The sequence below is a fragment of the Aphidius gifuensis genome, linkage group LG3, assembly GCF_014905175.1.
Source record: "Aphidius gifuensis isolate YNYX2018 linkage group LG3, ASM1490517v1, whole genome shotgun sequence".
Classification (NCBI taxonomy): Eukaryota; Metazoa; Arthropoda; class Insecta; order Hymenoptera; family Braconidae; genus Aphidius; species Aphidius gifuensis.
The window spans coordinates 19,039,978-19,055,528 of record NC_057790.1 but is presented as its reverse complement, the minus strand read 5'-3'; the positions used below and the strand labels follow the sequence as shown (position 1 = coordinate 19,055,528).

The following is a 15,551-nucleotide window of genomic DNA, read 5'->3' as shown; positions in this document are numbered from 1 at the left end:
AAATAATAGATGGCGCTGCGCAAGTTAATGCATAAAATACCTCTTTGCCTGTTCTATAACCCTGATACAACGCCTATTTGATTCTATGAATTTTAAATGTTTTTACCCTATAGTTCCTTTAAAAAATAATAGATGGCGCCACGTAGTTTGATCCATTGAATACCTCTTTGCCTGTTCTATAACCCTGATATAGCAGCCGAATTCATTCTGTGAATTTTAAATGTTTTTACTACATAGTTCCTAAAAAAAACAATAGATGGCGCCACGTAGTTTGACCCACTGATTACCTCTTTGCCTGTTCTATAACCCTGATACAACAGCCTATTTGATTCTATGAATTTTAAATGTTTTTACCCTATAGTTCCTTAAAAAAATAATAGATGGCGCTGCGCAAGTTAATGCATAAAATACCTCTTTGCCTGTTCTATAACCCTGATACAACAGCCTATTTGATTCTATGAATTTTAAATGTTTTTACCCTATAGTTCCTTAAAAAAATAATAGATGGCGCCACGTAGTTTGATCCATTGAATACCTCTTTGCCAGTTCTATAACCCTGATACAACAGCCTAATTTATTCTATGAATTTTAAATGTTTTTACCCTATAGTTCCTTGAAAAAATAATAGATGGCGCTGCGCAAGCTAATGCATAAAATACCTCTTTGCCTGTTCTATAACCCTGATACAACAGCCTATTTGATTCTATGAATTTTAAATGTTTTTACCCTATAGTTCCTTAAAAAAATAATAGATGGCGCCACGTAGTGTGATCTATTGAATACCTCTTTGCCTGTTCTATAACCCTATTACAACAGCCTATTTGATTCTATGAAATTTAAATGTTTTTACCCTATAGTTCCTAAGAAAAATAATAGATGGCGCCACGTAGTTTAATCCATTGAATACCTCTTTGCCTGTTCTATAACCCTGATACAACAGCCTATTTGATTCTATGAATTTTAAATGTTTTTACCCTATAGTTCCTTAAAAAAATAATAGATGGCGCCACGTAGTTTGACCCATTGGATACCTCTTTGCTCATTCTATGTTCCTGATACTTGAAAATTTTTTTTTCTATCAAATTTCAAAAATTTCGTAGAAAAAAATAATTTTTGAGTATCAGGAACATAGAATGAGCAAGGAGGTATTTGATATTTTTGAAAATACCTCCTTGCTCATTCTATGTTCCTGATACTCAAAAAATTTTTTTTCCATCAAATTTCAAAAAATTTGTGGAAAAAAAAATTTTCGAGTATCAGGAATATAGAATGAGCAAAGAGGTATTTGGTATTTTTGAAAATACCTCCTCGGTCATTCTATGTTCCTGATACTCAAAAATTTTTTTTTCTATCAAATTTCAAAAAATTTGTGGCAAAAAATAATTTTCGAGTATCAGGAACATAGAATGAGCAAGGAGGTATTTTCAAAAATATCAAATACCTCCTTGCACATTCTATGTTCCTGATACTCGAAATTTTTTTTTTTTTTCAAGTATCAGGCAATTATAAAACCGAGGAGGTAAATTTCTGAAAACATTAAATACCTCTTCGCTTATTCTATTATCCTGTTACTAATATAATTTTTTTTTTTTTTTGAAAATTTAAGAAAAAATTTGAAAAAAGTTGAATTTCTAACAGGAACATAGAATGAGCAAGGAGGTATTTCGTATTTTGGAAAACTTATTTCAAATAGTTTAGAAGATTGAAAGGTAAAATAAAATAAACAAATGGTTAATTCCACTGAGAAAAAAAATGTTTTATTTATTTCTTTGACAACAAATCGAAAAGCATGGATGAACGATGACAACTGTCTTTATTGTTTCAGTAAATTAACATAATTTAATCTGAATAATAAAAATAAACAAAATTAAAAATTAATCAGTCAATCATACAAATTGATGACAATAAAATATGACGAAAAACTTCCTAAAATCATCAACAATAATAAATATATTAAACTTATATATGTAAAAAAAAAAGAAAAGTACTTTTAGAGGACTATTTGACTAGATTAATTCTCTCTAAATGTCCTCCAACATTAAATGAGCAAATTAACATAATAAATGATAATGATTTATAAAATAACATTCATGTCCAATATATTATCATCTTAGTATCATTATTCGTTAAGCAGAATAGTTATTATATTTTTTTTTTTTTAATTAAATTTAGATTCTTTTGTTCATCTAGTTTTCTTCAAGTGCATGAATGTACGATGCAATTGAGTCGGTGTCCTCGCAATCCGGAATTGTTTTACCCTTGAACTTGACGCAGTCATCTGCACACCGTGGTCCACTAAAGTAATCTCCATACATTTTCTTGCACTGTGCACAGTTTCTTATGCAGATACCTGTGTACAAATAATAAATTAATATCAATTAATATCAATAAATAAATAAATAAATAAAAGTAGCAAGTTCAAGGTTCAATTGTGAATCCACAAACATTACTTCTTCCGTCATTTAAAAGGATCTTTACTAACCAACAGTTGGAACACTTGCACTTGTTGTTGTACTCAAGATCACGATGACAAAGGCAGCAATCATCAGCAGAACAAATCGAGTTGATATTCTCATGGCTGTACGTATAATATCGTATTTTACAATTAAATTTAAATATATATAAAGTACAATCACTTTTCTTATTTAAAAATAATAGAATGAAAGTTTTATCTAAACAATAGTAAACAATAATTAATTAATTTTTCACTAAGGTCGATCAATTGATGAAAATTTTCTACTCAATACGACAGATAGCTATTTTTTGTTTTTCTTTTTATCTATTTAGAACACAATATATTATTAATATAAAAATTTGAAATTTACCGATTTCGTACATTTATCCAATGATGTCTTATAATGCAACAATTGATATATCTTTCACAAGTTAATATACAATATTAAATAAATTTTAGCCCTTGTAGAACATCTTTTAATTGATAATTCGTCAATTGAGTTGGTCGACCTGAAGGCTACCTAGCTACTTCACACATCACAATATCAAGAAATGGACAGATATTTTTTTATCCCACGCTTTATAACCGGAATCTTTTTACAATCACTTCCGCGTTCCCCTTAACTGCTATTGTACGTGCGTTAACCATACATATAAATGAGCTTCTTCATGTTCTTTATTTATTTTTATTTAAAAAAAAATAAAAAATATATTCATTTCATTCAGGAAACAGTAATAAACTAAAAGATTCTCTTTTATTTAAATTATTTTGTTTATATAATTATTCATTTATAAAAACAAATAAACTTTTTTTTTTTTTCCTTTATAAACAATTTTTTTAATTTAAATAGTTTACTATAATTTAACGTAAATGAATATGAATTTTTTAAAATTTTTTTTAAATAAAAATATTACATTATATAATTTAATATGTCAATAAACTTTTTTTTTTTTAAATTAATATTTGTTGTTGTAAAAAAAAAAACATATAACTATTTATATTGAGTGTAAATAATTTTGACTAATACTTGTTTTACTTTTTTTGTTTTAAATCAACGTCATTGTCATTGACCAAAATAGTCATGAAGACACGTAATTCATTTGTTGATTTATATTTATTCTATTTACTCGGAATTTTAAATTTTTTTTCTTTTTAATTAATTTAAATTTTTAACTTACTGATAAATTGTCAATTTTTTTTTGAATGAAGAAGACAATGATTCGATGAGATACAAAGGTATCAAGTGATAGGGTTTTGTCTGGTAGACTGGCTTATATACTGATTGATTCTCTCCCTCAACATAAATTTTTCCATGTTCATCTTATTATCGCCAACAAACCATATCATCCATTATTAATTTTATCCAATTTCCAGCACTCTAAATTAGCACTAAATTTCCTCTTTTTCTAAGTAACCAATTAACAATGTTATTCCATCAATTATTATCTACAACAAACCTGTAAAAATAAAGAAAAAATATTAAATAACAAAATCTTTTTTAATTTTTTTAAATGATTATTTTAATACATATATTATTTCTAATTTTTTTATGCTAATATTATATCTCACCTTTGAATAGACGTCAAATAGTTTTGTAATATTTCAAACATCCAACTATTCACAAAGGGTGAAATCTTCAAGAATATAAATTTATAAATTGTATACAAATATACAAATATACTTTACCTTGAAGTAAATAGCCCCTTCAATCTTCCGGGTTTTAAATTTAGTTTAAGAAAAAAAAATTAACATTCATTTGTGATTGATGATAACACTAAAGTGACACGTATAGATATTTAAAAATATTTATCGTCAATATATTACGGTAAATATTTTATATTAATCACGTATATATACAATCAACCTTGAAACAACTATTTTAATACAACTTTTAAATTGATTTTATCTACAAAAAAAAAAAAAAAAAAAAACTACGTTGAATTTTAACATTTATAAAAAATTAATATAGAATATTTTTTGCACTTTGTATTTTGTATTTTTAAATAATTTAAAAATTGATTTTAATTGACAAATGATTCATTTAAATTTTCATCAATATTATCATAATATTCTTGTGATTTTTCTTCAACAGATTCATCATTGAAATAACGGCTTGTTGAATCATCATGATTATCAAATTTTACTCTCTTTTTTTCATCCACTGGTTCATATAATTTTTCATCACTGTAATTATATTCAATTGGTTCAAATTGATCTTCATTTTCATCAGCATATCCTTCACGATCAATCACCTCTTCACTATCACCATTATCATCATCATCGTAATAATAATTATTGTCATTGTTTTTACTTGAATCAGATTCTTTTTGGCTTGTAAATTTATCTCTTTTTTTACTTGATTCATCAGCATTAAATATTTCACTTAAAAATTTATCAAGATTAAATGGTTGTTTATAATCATTAATATTAAAATCAATATTTTTAAAATTATTATCTTGATTAATTTCTTCATTATTATTTTTTTTATAATATCCTTTGTCGTCTACTGTACTTTGAATTTTCTTATTTTCATCATGTCGTTCCTCTTCTGACCTCACATCTTCATTCTTATTTGGAAACTTCCTTTCATTATTGTGTTTATTAATAAACTTGATCAAGGAATTTTTTTTATTTGTATTTATCAAATTGCCATTCTCGTTGTTTCTTATACTTTCACTTTTTGTTTGAGTTTCCGGACGTTTCCCCACTTTTTTTATTAATTGATCAGGGTCAACGGCGTCATTGTCCAGATCATCAACATTTTGGTACTTATCCTTGGTAACTTGTCTATCGTCTTCATCAAGACTTTCCTCACGATTATCACTATAATCTGGTACTTCAACATATGGAATATTATCAGGATTATAAGCTACCACATCAATTGATGGATAATTATTATTTTTTTTTTTTAAAATACCTATATTTATCTGATGATCCTGAAGATTAACATAAACTGGATTATTATTTTCATCATTATTTATATTTTTTTCATTATATGGAATTATTTTTTCATCCAAGTATTCAGCTTTTGATGGTAAAAAACTATTTAAATCATCAATTTCACTTGCTTCAATTGGATTTATTTCATCATAATAATTATATGTATTATTATTATCATCTTGAATAATTTTTGGTAACTGAATTTCTTTTATTTCTGGTATCTGAACATCATAATCATTTGATAAACCTTTTTGTGATTTTTTTATTTGTTCATCTAAATTTTTTATCTCCTCTTCAATACTCAATCTTGATGGTGAATAAATATTATCATTTAATTCATCTAATTTCAGAGGAACATTTCTATTTTCAGTTGATCGTTTTAAACGATTTAGTGAATTTATTGATGAAAATTTATTTGATGGTTTTAAAATTTCTGTTAGTATTGATATTTTATTTTTTTCCATTGATGGATAAAATAAATCATTGTGAATTTTTGTTAGACGATTAGTTGGTTGTGAATTAACCGAGGAATTATTATTCAAATTTAATGATTTTTTTTCCAATAAAAATTCAGAAGAACTTGATTGATTCCTCAATGAATTGCTTTCATTATTCTGAAAAAAAAATATCATCTCATCGAAATAATAAATACAATTCTAATATTCTTACTGTACTAAAAATTGTGCAAATAATTATCTCACAAAAAAAACTCTATAAATACGTGAATATAAAAAAAACTAATTACAATTTTTCAACTTAATAAATGGCACTCATAGAGCCTTATAATTGTTTTACATTATAATTTTATTTACAATAAATTATTTTCGATGATATTATAAAGTGTATTATTTTAATAAAATACAATAATCGAAAACAATTTATTCCAGTTGATAATAAAAATTAGTAAACATATTTTATCAAATATTTTTAATTAAATTCTCTACTACTATTTTGACATTGAATACTTGAATTTTTTATCATTTCTATTTAACCATATTTAAACGAAAAAAACAAAAAAAACTACTGAAAATTTTCATATATACATTCGATTATTTTAATTATAGATAAAAATTGTGATTAGCGCTGTTTTCTTAACGATATACTTAAACAATTAAAATTTATAAAAATTATAAAATTGTAATTTCAGTAGATATTAAAAATATATAAAAAAAATAAAAAACTTATTTTTAAATGCATTATTAACGTGTGAGTGATAAATTTACATTGTAAACAAAAAAAAAAAAATTAATAAAAAAACTTTTGTCTTTTTAAAAATTTGTTTTTTTGATCTATTTGTCATGATTTATCAACTGATTTAAAATAATAATAATTGATGTTTATTTATTTATCAGGATATCCAAAGTAAGATGATACTTTGCCAATACTATCGAAAAATCCATTGAAGGCACCATTGAAATATCCACCTGGTAAATGTATTCTACCCAATGGAAGTTCCTGTGCAGCGTGCTATAGTGCAATAAGTTTTATAAAATAATATTTTCTTTTTTTTTTTTTTTTATATTCAATAAAATTATATATAATTAAAAATGCAGTGATAGTGAAAAAAATTTTTAAATACCATAACTAAATAGCCCATAATTTTTTAAATAAAATTAACTTACATATTGTGAAGCATGACCAGAACTTGGAAACTCAGCCCATTTACTAAAATCAATACTTGGAATAATTCCACTTTTACAAGGTACTCTTGGATTTCTAAAAACAAAAAATAAAAAAACACATTAATTATAAATAATTATTAAAATATAATAAAAAAATAAATAATATGATAATTTACATTTCATGATCAGGAAGAACCATTGGATAAAGTTGTAGTGTATCAATTAAATCAGTATTGTCACAAATAAGTCTGGCTAATCTTGCTTTACGAATTTCATTCAATTGATCTGTTAATAATAATAATAAGTAGTATTAATAATTTTTATAGACATAAGTAGTAATATTTTTAATTATAGTTATTGATAATAATAATAATTAATATTTACCAATTGTAAATGATGATGGTTGATTTGGAAGTTCATACCAAAATCTATCACCACGACGAGATACACTAAATTGTGTAGCAATTACACAAGCAAATGTTGGTCCTAACATACTATCTGGAAGAGGTCTTTCTGATACACCACCAGACCACAAATCAACATCTTCAGGAGTTCTAAATAATACATAATAAAAATCATTTAAAATTATTAAAATTTACTATTAAAAAATTATGAAATATTGTTTAATAAAATTAATTATTACTGGAAAATTGAACGATAACGATTGATAGTTTCATTTGGCATTGTACCAAAAAGTTCTTCAAATGTATGTGCCTCTGGAAGACCACAGTATCTTCTAAATTCCATATAACCTGGTACACCAAATTCTCTTCCTCTTTGCATGTTTAAAGAAACAAGATCCATACCAAATCTAGCACCAACTTTTTTAAATAAATGATTTGTAACCTATTGAATAATGATTTTTTACAATTTATATGTAATTTACAATTAATTATATTTAAACAAAAAATAAATATTTAAAAAAAAAAATTATATTTTAACTTACTTCTTGAGTTATTGAATCATCCATAGCTTGTGCAACTTGATTCATAAGACCCATAAAATATTCATCAAATACACCAGCACGATAAAGATCCCATGGACGTCTTATAAGATCAGATAATCTTTTTGATGCTAATAATAAAAAAAAAAAATATTATAATTTAATTAAATTAATAATTTAACTTTTTATAATTTTAATAATATTTACCAATAAATTTATGAGCTTTACTCCATCTTTCAACAGCTGTAGGAAGTAGTGAATGTCCAAATCTAAATGCAGCAGCTGAAAATGCATCTAATACACCTGGATTAACAGTTTTATCATAACCATCCCAGTAGCTCTGTAATTGACAAAAAAAAAAAAAATATTTATAAATTTCGAAAATATTTATAAAAATATTAATAACTTACATTTTTTTCTAGTATTAATCCAAATTTTTCCATAACACTTTTACCAAGTAAAATTGGTAAAAATTCATTATAAGTAACATGTTGAATTTCAGCAATGACAATACGTCGTGCCTCTTGAAAAAGTGTCTCATCATTCCAATGTGGATTAACTTGTGCCAAAGCTTTTGCTGCTCTATTATGTTCTCTTGCCATTAGTGTATGCATGCAAGTTAATACAAGCTGTTCATTAACTCGTATTTCACCTAATTTAATTGATAAAAAAAAAAATTGTATTAATTACTGAATTTAATTAAAATACCTAGTTGCTTTTTTTTTCTCTTCATAGAAATTTAAAGATAAAAAAAAAACAGTGAATCAAGTATCCTATTTTTCAGTAAAATGTTGTTGACGTAATAAAATTCTAGTTAACGCCCTGGTATTAGATTTATTTGATTCATATACATCTACAAGTGTCGATTTAATTTTTTTTTTTTTTTTTCAGATAAAAAAAATACTTATGAGGATATAGCTCGACAACTCAAGAACGTAGCGAAACTCAATAATTTATCACGTGTCTTCGTAGCGAAGATGTTTAGAAAGTGTCATTCCAAGTGATCAGAATTTTATGTTTAATTATGCTTTGACAAATTATATATAAGAATTTTATGTTTAAGCTTGTAATAATAATAAATTAAAAAAATAAAAATTACCTGCTTCAAAGCAATACATTGATTTATTTGGTCGTGTACATCCTTCATCTGGAATGTCAAGTTTTAGGGGTAACAAATCTTTAAGACCATACTCTGAAAATACTGGATTCATTCGTAGTAAACCAGCATAACCCGATCTAAGTTTACTGAAAAATAAAAAAAAAACAAATTATAAATTATTATTTTAAAATATAAAAAACATTGTTAAAAATAAAATGTAAAATAATTTTTTAACTAAAAATTGTAAAATTTTAATTTGTAAATTATAAAATATTATATACTTGTTAATTAAATATTTTATAATTGACAATTTATTGTCTATAATAAATATTATAACTTGTTGAAATTTGTTAATATATAGTTCATGATTCTCCGTATATTTGTTGAGTAATGTGTGATTAATTTACGATGTAGAAAGTATTGAAGTTTCAATACAAGATAGAAAATTATTCAATGTAAAACTGAGAGGTTTTGACTTATAGTATTACTGATGTAACATAATATATCAATGAAATAAAAAATAAAATAAGTAACATAAATAAAAATAAATGAAAATATACAAGCATCATCATTATAAAAGTACCGTCTTAATATAAAAAAAAATAATGATGAAATTTTCTCACGTATTTAGTACATGTTTATATTTACGTATTATGTTTGTTTAAATTTACCTATAAATAATATTTAATAATAATAAATTTTAATATATTGACTTACTTTGCAAATTCTTCACTAACACCATAAACAGTATTACCATCTAAAACACCAGTTAGCAAATTAAATGGTACACGTGAACCAAGACGACAATTTGGTCTAACTCCTGGAAATGCACGTACAAAATTCATACATTTAACATTAAATAATCTATAAAAATAATCATCATCAGGAATTCTTATTTCATTGCAGTATGGATTTTTTTTTTCTACTGATCTACCACAACATTCTTCAGGATCATTTCTATTCAATGGATCTAAAAGTAAAAATTAAAATTTATTTTATAAACGTTTATTTATTTTTTTTAATTAGAAAAAAAATTCATTATCTAATATTATATAAATATTTTTACCAAGTGGTGTAGCTGTTAAAGTATAGTCATGATCCATAAATTGTCCCCATGCAATAACCATAACTGTTCCAGCATGATCATGTAAACCATCATCAGGATGTATTGTTCTTGATACAACACGTGACAAAGGTAAGTCATCACCAGTTACTGAAATTCTTGGAGAATTTATTCCATCAGCAAATGCTGGGGGCAATAATCTTTACAAAAGAAAAAAAAAAAAATCATTAATTATAACATCAGCAACTAACACGTGTCAACTATTTTTTTTTTTTTTTTTTATTTCTATAAAAAGAAAGTCAGAAGAAAAAAGAAATAAAACAAAAAAATTTCAAGTATTGACAGATATTATGAAATGAAAGGTGACCATGGATTGTCCAAAATTGCAAATAAATTTTGTGCGTCTGTATGCGTAATTTTATCTGGGTCGTTGGGGAAAGTAAGGTCGATTGAAAGATTCATAAAATGAAAATTTAAACTTTTAAAAAAATATTTTCTTGAACTATAACATGCTATTAATGTAAATTAATAATTTATTTACCTTGTAAATGGTGATAATGCTGAACCCCATGTTGGATTTTCTAAATTAGTACATAATCCATCAAAACGTCTATATTTACCTGGACGACATTCTACATTATTTAAAAATGCTGGACAAACTTCATTAATAAGTGTTTTTGATGTATCAATTAGTGGTAAACCTCTGTGAATTTCATCTCTTGATAAACCATACCATCTTGATAATGTTGTTGATATATCAAGTAACAATTCACCAACAGTTGCTAATTCTTCTGGTTTCCAAAATTGTGATTCAGGCTGAGCAATATCTATTAATGAAGAAAAAAAAAAAAATTTATCAATTATAATTTAAATTAATATATATAATTTTTATTATTATTAAATAATTTAAATAAATTTATTAAACTTACTGATGCGTTCTCTTGCTTCAAGATAGGCTCGATTGATAGCATCATAAGTAATGCAATCATGAGAACTTGTTTGTGGTATACTAAAACAAAATAATAATAAAAAATATAGTTGAGGTAAATTGACTTATAAATAATATTGTTTGTTTATTACTTTTAAAAAAAATAGTATTTCTTCATTGCTCTAGACATATTTTGTATTTTTAAGATTTGAATCTTTAATTTATCAGTAAAAATTAAAATACTATCAATTATTTAATTATAATAAATGAACAATTTTAATATTTAAATATATATAAATTTGTAACGCTAAAATATTATATATTATTTTATATAAATTTTCTTTTTCACATAATGATTTTTAAATTATTATTATTATTATTACTTTGATACTTTCATTTGAATTTTTTTTTTTTTCTTTTATTCCACTTATTTTTCACCTTTATTGTGGCTGACTCATTGTTTGATGGAACAAGAGAAAGGGGAACAGTGCGTAACAATTAAATAAAAAATTTATCTAAAAAATTGATAAATCTAAATAAAATATTATTGAAAAATTTAAAAAACTGTGGGAAATTTTTTTCCTATTATTTTATAAAAAATTAGTAATTATGTAAATATATATTTTTTTAAATGAAAAATAATTTTTTTTCTATTTGCTATTATTATAATATATTTACAGTCTTTAATAAATGTTGTTTTTCTAAATGAATTTTCTTAATTTGTTGAAGCTATAATTTTTTAAATGTTAACACAATGATTTATCTTAAATTGGTATTTTACATAAACACTAATTTATCAATGTGAACATAAAAAAAAAAATTATAATTATAATTATACATTAAAAATGATAATTTAAATAATTATATATATATTTTAAATAATAATTATAATATTATTCAAATTTAAATTTTATGACAAGTAAAAAACCACAAAAAAAAAAAATTAAAATCATCGTAATAATAATAAATAAGTGTCTCGAGTAAGTTAAATTCAGTTTAGTGTTACCAGACACTTTCACTACTGTGTCTGTTATAAGAAACTTGATACAAAGTAAAAAAAAAAATGATCACCCGATTTCTTATCAAGAGAAATTTGTATTAGATCTTTTTTAATCTCACTCACAATGTTCATTTAAAAAAAAAAAAAAATCTTCCTATCTTCCTATTTTTTTCTAAAAAACTATTTGCAAAAAACCATTTAATATCGATTGTCTTTTTTATTATTGTATAATCAATATAAATAATCAAGGAAATAAATATAATAAATTGATCACTAAGTTATAATTTAATGAACAATATAAATACTATTTTTTTTTTTTTACCTCATATCCAATAGACCATTAAATAAAAAATAAATGAAAATTATAACTTTCATTGTTGTTCAATTATAAAAACCAAGTTTAAATTATCGTTTAAAAATTTTTTTTATATAATTATTATTATTTAAACTTACGGACTTCCTCGTAGAAGATTGTATGTATAATCATAGGCACTTGTTCTTCTGGCTCCTTGTAGTAACAATGCACAGTCATCTTGATTTGATGACAATTCATTATATTGTTGATATTGAACTCCATTTATTCCACAAAATACAAATAAAAACAGCAGTCCTGCAAACTGTGTTCGTACAATGACAGTTCTAAAATCAAAAAACAAAAAGAAGAATATTAATTATTTTTTTCAAGTCTATAGAAACTTTGTTATAATAAAACAAAACAAACAAAAATGTTTTTGAATAATTCAATTTAAATTTTTTTTTCCGTTTTGTTATACAATGATCATAATCAAACCAACCAACTGATGTTCAATTAAGATAATCTATAAAGTCATTTTTTTTATTTTATATTTTAGTTATAAAAAAAACCAACAAGCATGATACATGAGAAATACAAAAGAAAAAAAATTTTAACCCACTGAGATCAGCTGTTGTAGATATACAAAAAAAATATTTATGAAATTTATATGAAAGCCATGATCTTGAAGTGTCATTCAATGTTAAATAAATGACAATGTCCAGAGGCAATTATTACCTCATAAAATTTTAGAAATATTTCAATAATAACAAAACAATTATTTCACAATTTTTTTTTTTTTTTTTTCATAAAATAATCATTATTAATGATCTTAGGGCAAGTTAAAAATTAACTAAATATTTTTTTTTTTTTCATTTATTAATGTATTAGTTGACCTTGTAAAGAAAAAAATTGTAATAACTTTTACTTATATATATTTTTTTGTAACTTATTTTTCTATATTCTATTTTTATAATGTATTTAAAATTATTATTTGTTAACCCTCTATTGATCTTTTGAAAATATAAATAATAGCTTGCATAATATTTAATATATTATTTTCATTAAATAAAAAGACTAAAATATATAAATCGACAATTATTTTAGCAAATAAATATCGCAAAATAATAATGGTGACGTATACACACTATATACACTAACGAAATATTATGATCTATAGATCATCGCCTAAAGATAATATTAAATTGTCAAACTGAATTTTAAAAATCAATATATATCATAAATTTAAAAAATAAATAAATAAATAAATCCTTTCGCTTTTTATAAATATATAAATTATAAAATATTAAAAAAAAAAAAATCTTACCCGTCAATCATATTTTTTTTTTCGCTTAAAATATCTTTAGCTAATTAATTTGTTTGTATTTTCACTTTAAAAATTAATTAATATATATTAAAATTAACACATCACAATTTTATAAATTGAACACAATGAATACAAATAAATGTTTTTTTTTTATATAAAAAATTCAAAAGAATAAATAAAACTTGTTGAATAAAAAAAAAAAAAAAAAACATTAAAAAGAAACAAGATGATTGTGTACCACCACTGAGTTTGATGGTTGATCCTCGACTTGTGGCAATATTATTTCTAGCGATAGTTTGTATGAAGCTACTTTATCAAGACAGTGTAAACATGTGAATGTTTAAAAAATTTTTTCAGGGTGGGACATACGAAAGCTCCCTAAAATCAACAATCTACCATTTAGGAAGGGAGAAATTATGTGAATGGACCTCTTGTTATAATTTTACCTTCTCTTGAATGTATATATATTTTTGATTCAGATATAACTTTCGCTAAAATCCAGTCACTAATAAAATTTGACCCTCATTAATTTAAAAAAAATTATATATTTCAATTTATAAACTTTCTTAGATCAAAAAAAAATTAAATATATAAATGTAAAATTAATTATAATTACATAAATAAATTTAATTAACAAAAATACTTTTAAATTTTTTATATTTTTGTCTGACAATAAGTCATAAAATTAGACAATATTTTAAGCAATTAAATCCCCTTTATTATTAATTAATTTAAATGTGTTAATTTATGAAAATCATCAGTGATAAATTAAATTATATAATTTTATAATAAAAACATTTATTATTTAAATTTTTTTATATAAAAAAAAAAAAAAATAAAGAAAAACTTGATATTTGTTGAAAGGAAAATGATTCTCTATCAACTACATATATGTATAATTTTTTTTTGCAAATGTATATCATTACATCAGCGTTACTTTATGCTTGACTCGTGATCAATGATTACCTGAGTATATACAAAAAAGAATCAAGAATTATATTTTACACATAAATATATATATATATTTACTTATGTAAAAATAAATAAAAAAATATATTTGAATGATACTCAGTCATCCTTTCTTTCCCTTGGTATAAATATCCCTCAAATCGAGGTCGTACTTTCGATCTACATTCAAATTTAAATTTACAACTTATGTAATTGATTTCGGGAGAATGGAATTTATTTTTTAAATATCAGGAGAACAGGCAAGAGAAGAGGTGAATTAGAAATGAAAAAAAATACCCATTTGCTCATTCTATGATCCTGTGAAAAATTAACATCGCCACTATTTTTTTTCTAATTGATTTGACGAGAATAAATTTTTTTTTTTTTAACTAGTCATTTATTAACGTATGCTATTTATTTTTGAAGATGAATGGAGTTATGTGTAGAGGGTGGTCTTTGATTTGCAGCAGCTGGCACCTCAGCTGGTGAACTGGGAGTTAAATAAAATACCTCTTTGCTCATTCTATGATCTTGTGATATAAAATTAATCAGCCCACTATTTTTTTTCTAATTGATTTTTTAAAAATGAAATTTATTTTCAAAATATCAGGAGAGCAGGTAACTTAAGAGGTGAACTAAGAATTGAATAAAATACCTCTTTGCTCATTCCATTATCCTGTGAAAAAATTAATCTGCCCACTATTTTTTTTCTAATTGATTTTTGAGAAATAAAATTTATTCTTAAAATATTAGGAGAGCAGGTGAAGGAGGAGGTGAAATAGTAATTAAATAAAATACCTCTTTGCTCATTCTATGATCTTGTGAAAAAATTAATCTGCCCCTCGATCTGCCCACTATTTTTTTTCTAATTGATTTTTAAGAAATAAAATTTATTTTTAAAATATTAGGAGAGCAGGTAACTTAAGAGGTGAAC

At 23.6% G+C, this 15,551-nt stretch overlaps 2 protein-coding genes across 3 annotated transcripts; both read right to left on the bottom strand.

Annotated features, from left to right (window-relative positions):
- Positions 1–1,928: 1,928 nt before the first annotated feature.
- LOC122852512 (eclosion hormone) lies at positions 1,929–3,227 on the bottom strand. The gene is made up of 3 exons (XM_044152379.1): positions 2,826–3,227; positions 2,483–2,578; positions 1,929–2,350 (listed from the first exon to the last, which is right to left on the bottom strand). Exons 1-3 carry the CDS (start codon positions 2,836–2,838, stop codon positions 2,187–2,189), a joined length of 273 nt encoding a protein of 90 aa, XP_044008314.1. The 5' UTR covers positions 2,839–3,227; the 3' UTR covers positions 1,929–2,186.
- Positions 3,228–4,439: 1,212 nt separating this feature from the next.
- Positions 4,440–13,733, bottom strand: LOC122852470 (peroxidase). 2 transcript variants are annotated; one of them, XM_044152299.1, is made up of 15 exons: positions 13,670–13,733; positions 12,504–12,689; positions 11,052–11,131; positions 10,664–10,949; positions 10,126–10,322; positions 9,777–10,029; positions 9,060–9,205; positions 8,371–8,612; positions 8,168–8,300; positions 7,964–8,091; positions 7,661–7,863; positions 7,402–7,571; positions 7,194–7,302; positions 7,018–7,111; positions 4,440–6,009 (listed from the first exon to the last, which is right to left on the bottom strand). In XM_044152299.1, the coding sequence occupies exons 1-15, from the start codon at positions 13,678–13,680 to the stop codon at positions 4,477–4,479; spliced, it is 3,771 nt and encodes a 1,256-aa protein (XP_044008234.1). In that variant the 5' UTR covers positions 13,681–13,733; the 3' UTR covers positions 4,440–4,476. The 2 variants fall into 2 exon arrangements, with proteins under 2 accessions (XP_044008234.1, XP_044008235.1); XM_044152300.1 differs by lacking the exon at positions 4,440–6,009 and adding an exon at positions 6,179–6,862.
- Positions 13,734–15,551: the final 1,818 nt, after the last annotated feature.

What these genes read in the sequence shown, in the direction of transcription:
- LOC122852512 (XM_044152379.1), bottom strand. An exon ending in TGCAAGTGTTCCAACTGTTG is followed by an intron (nt 2,351 to 2,482) that starts GTTAGTAAAGAT and finishes ATTTGTACACAG; the next exon opens with GTATCTGCATAAGAAACTGT.
- LOC122852470 (XM_044152299.1), bottom strand. An exon ending in TGAAGCAAGAGAACGCATCA is followed by an intron (nt 10,950 to 11,051) that starts GTAAGTTTAATA and finishes CTTCATTAATAG; the next exon opens with ATATTGCTCAGCCTGAATCA. An exon ending in TTTAACAGCTACACCACTTG is followed by an intron (nt 10,030 to 10,125) that starts GTAAAAATATTT and finishes TTTTACTTTTAG; the next exon opens with ATCCATTGAATAGAAATGAT.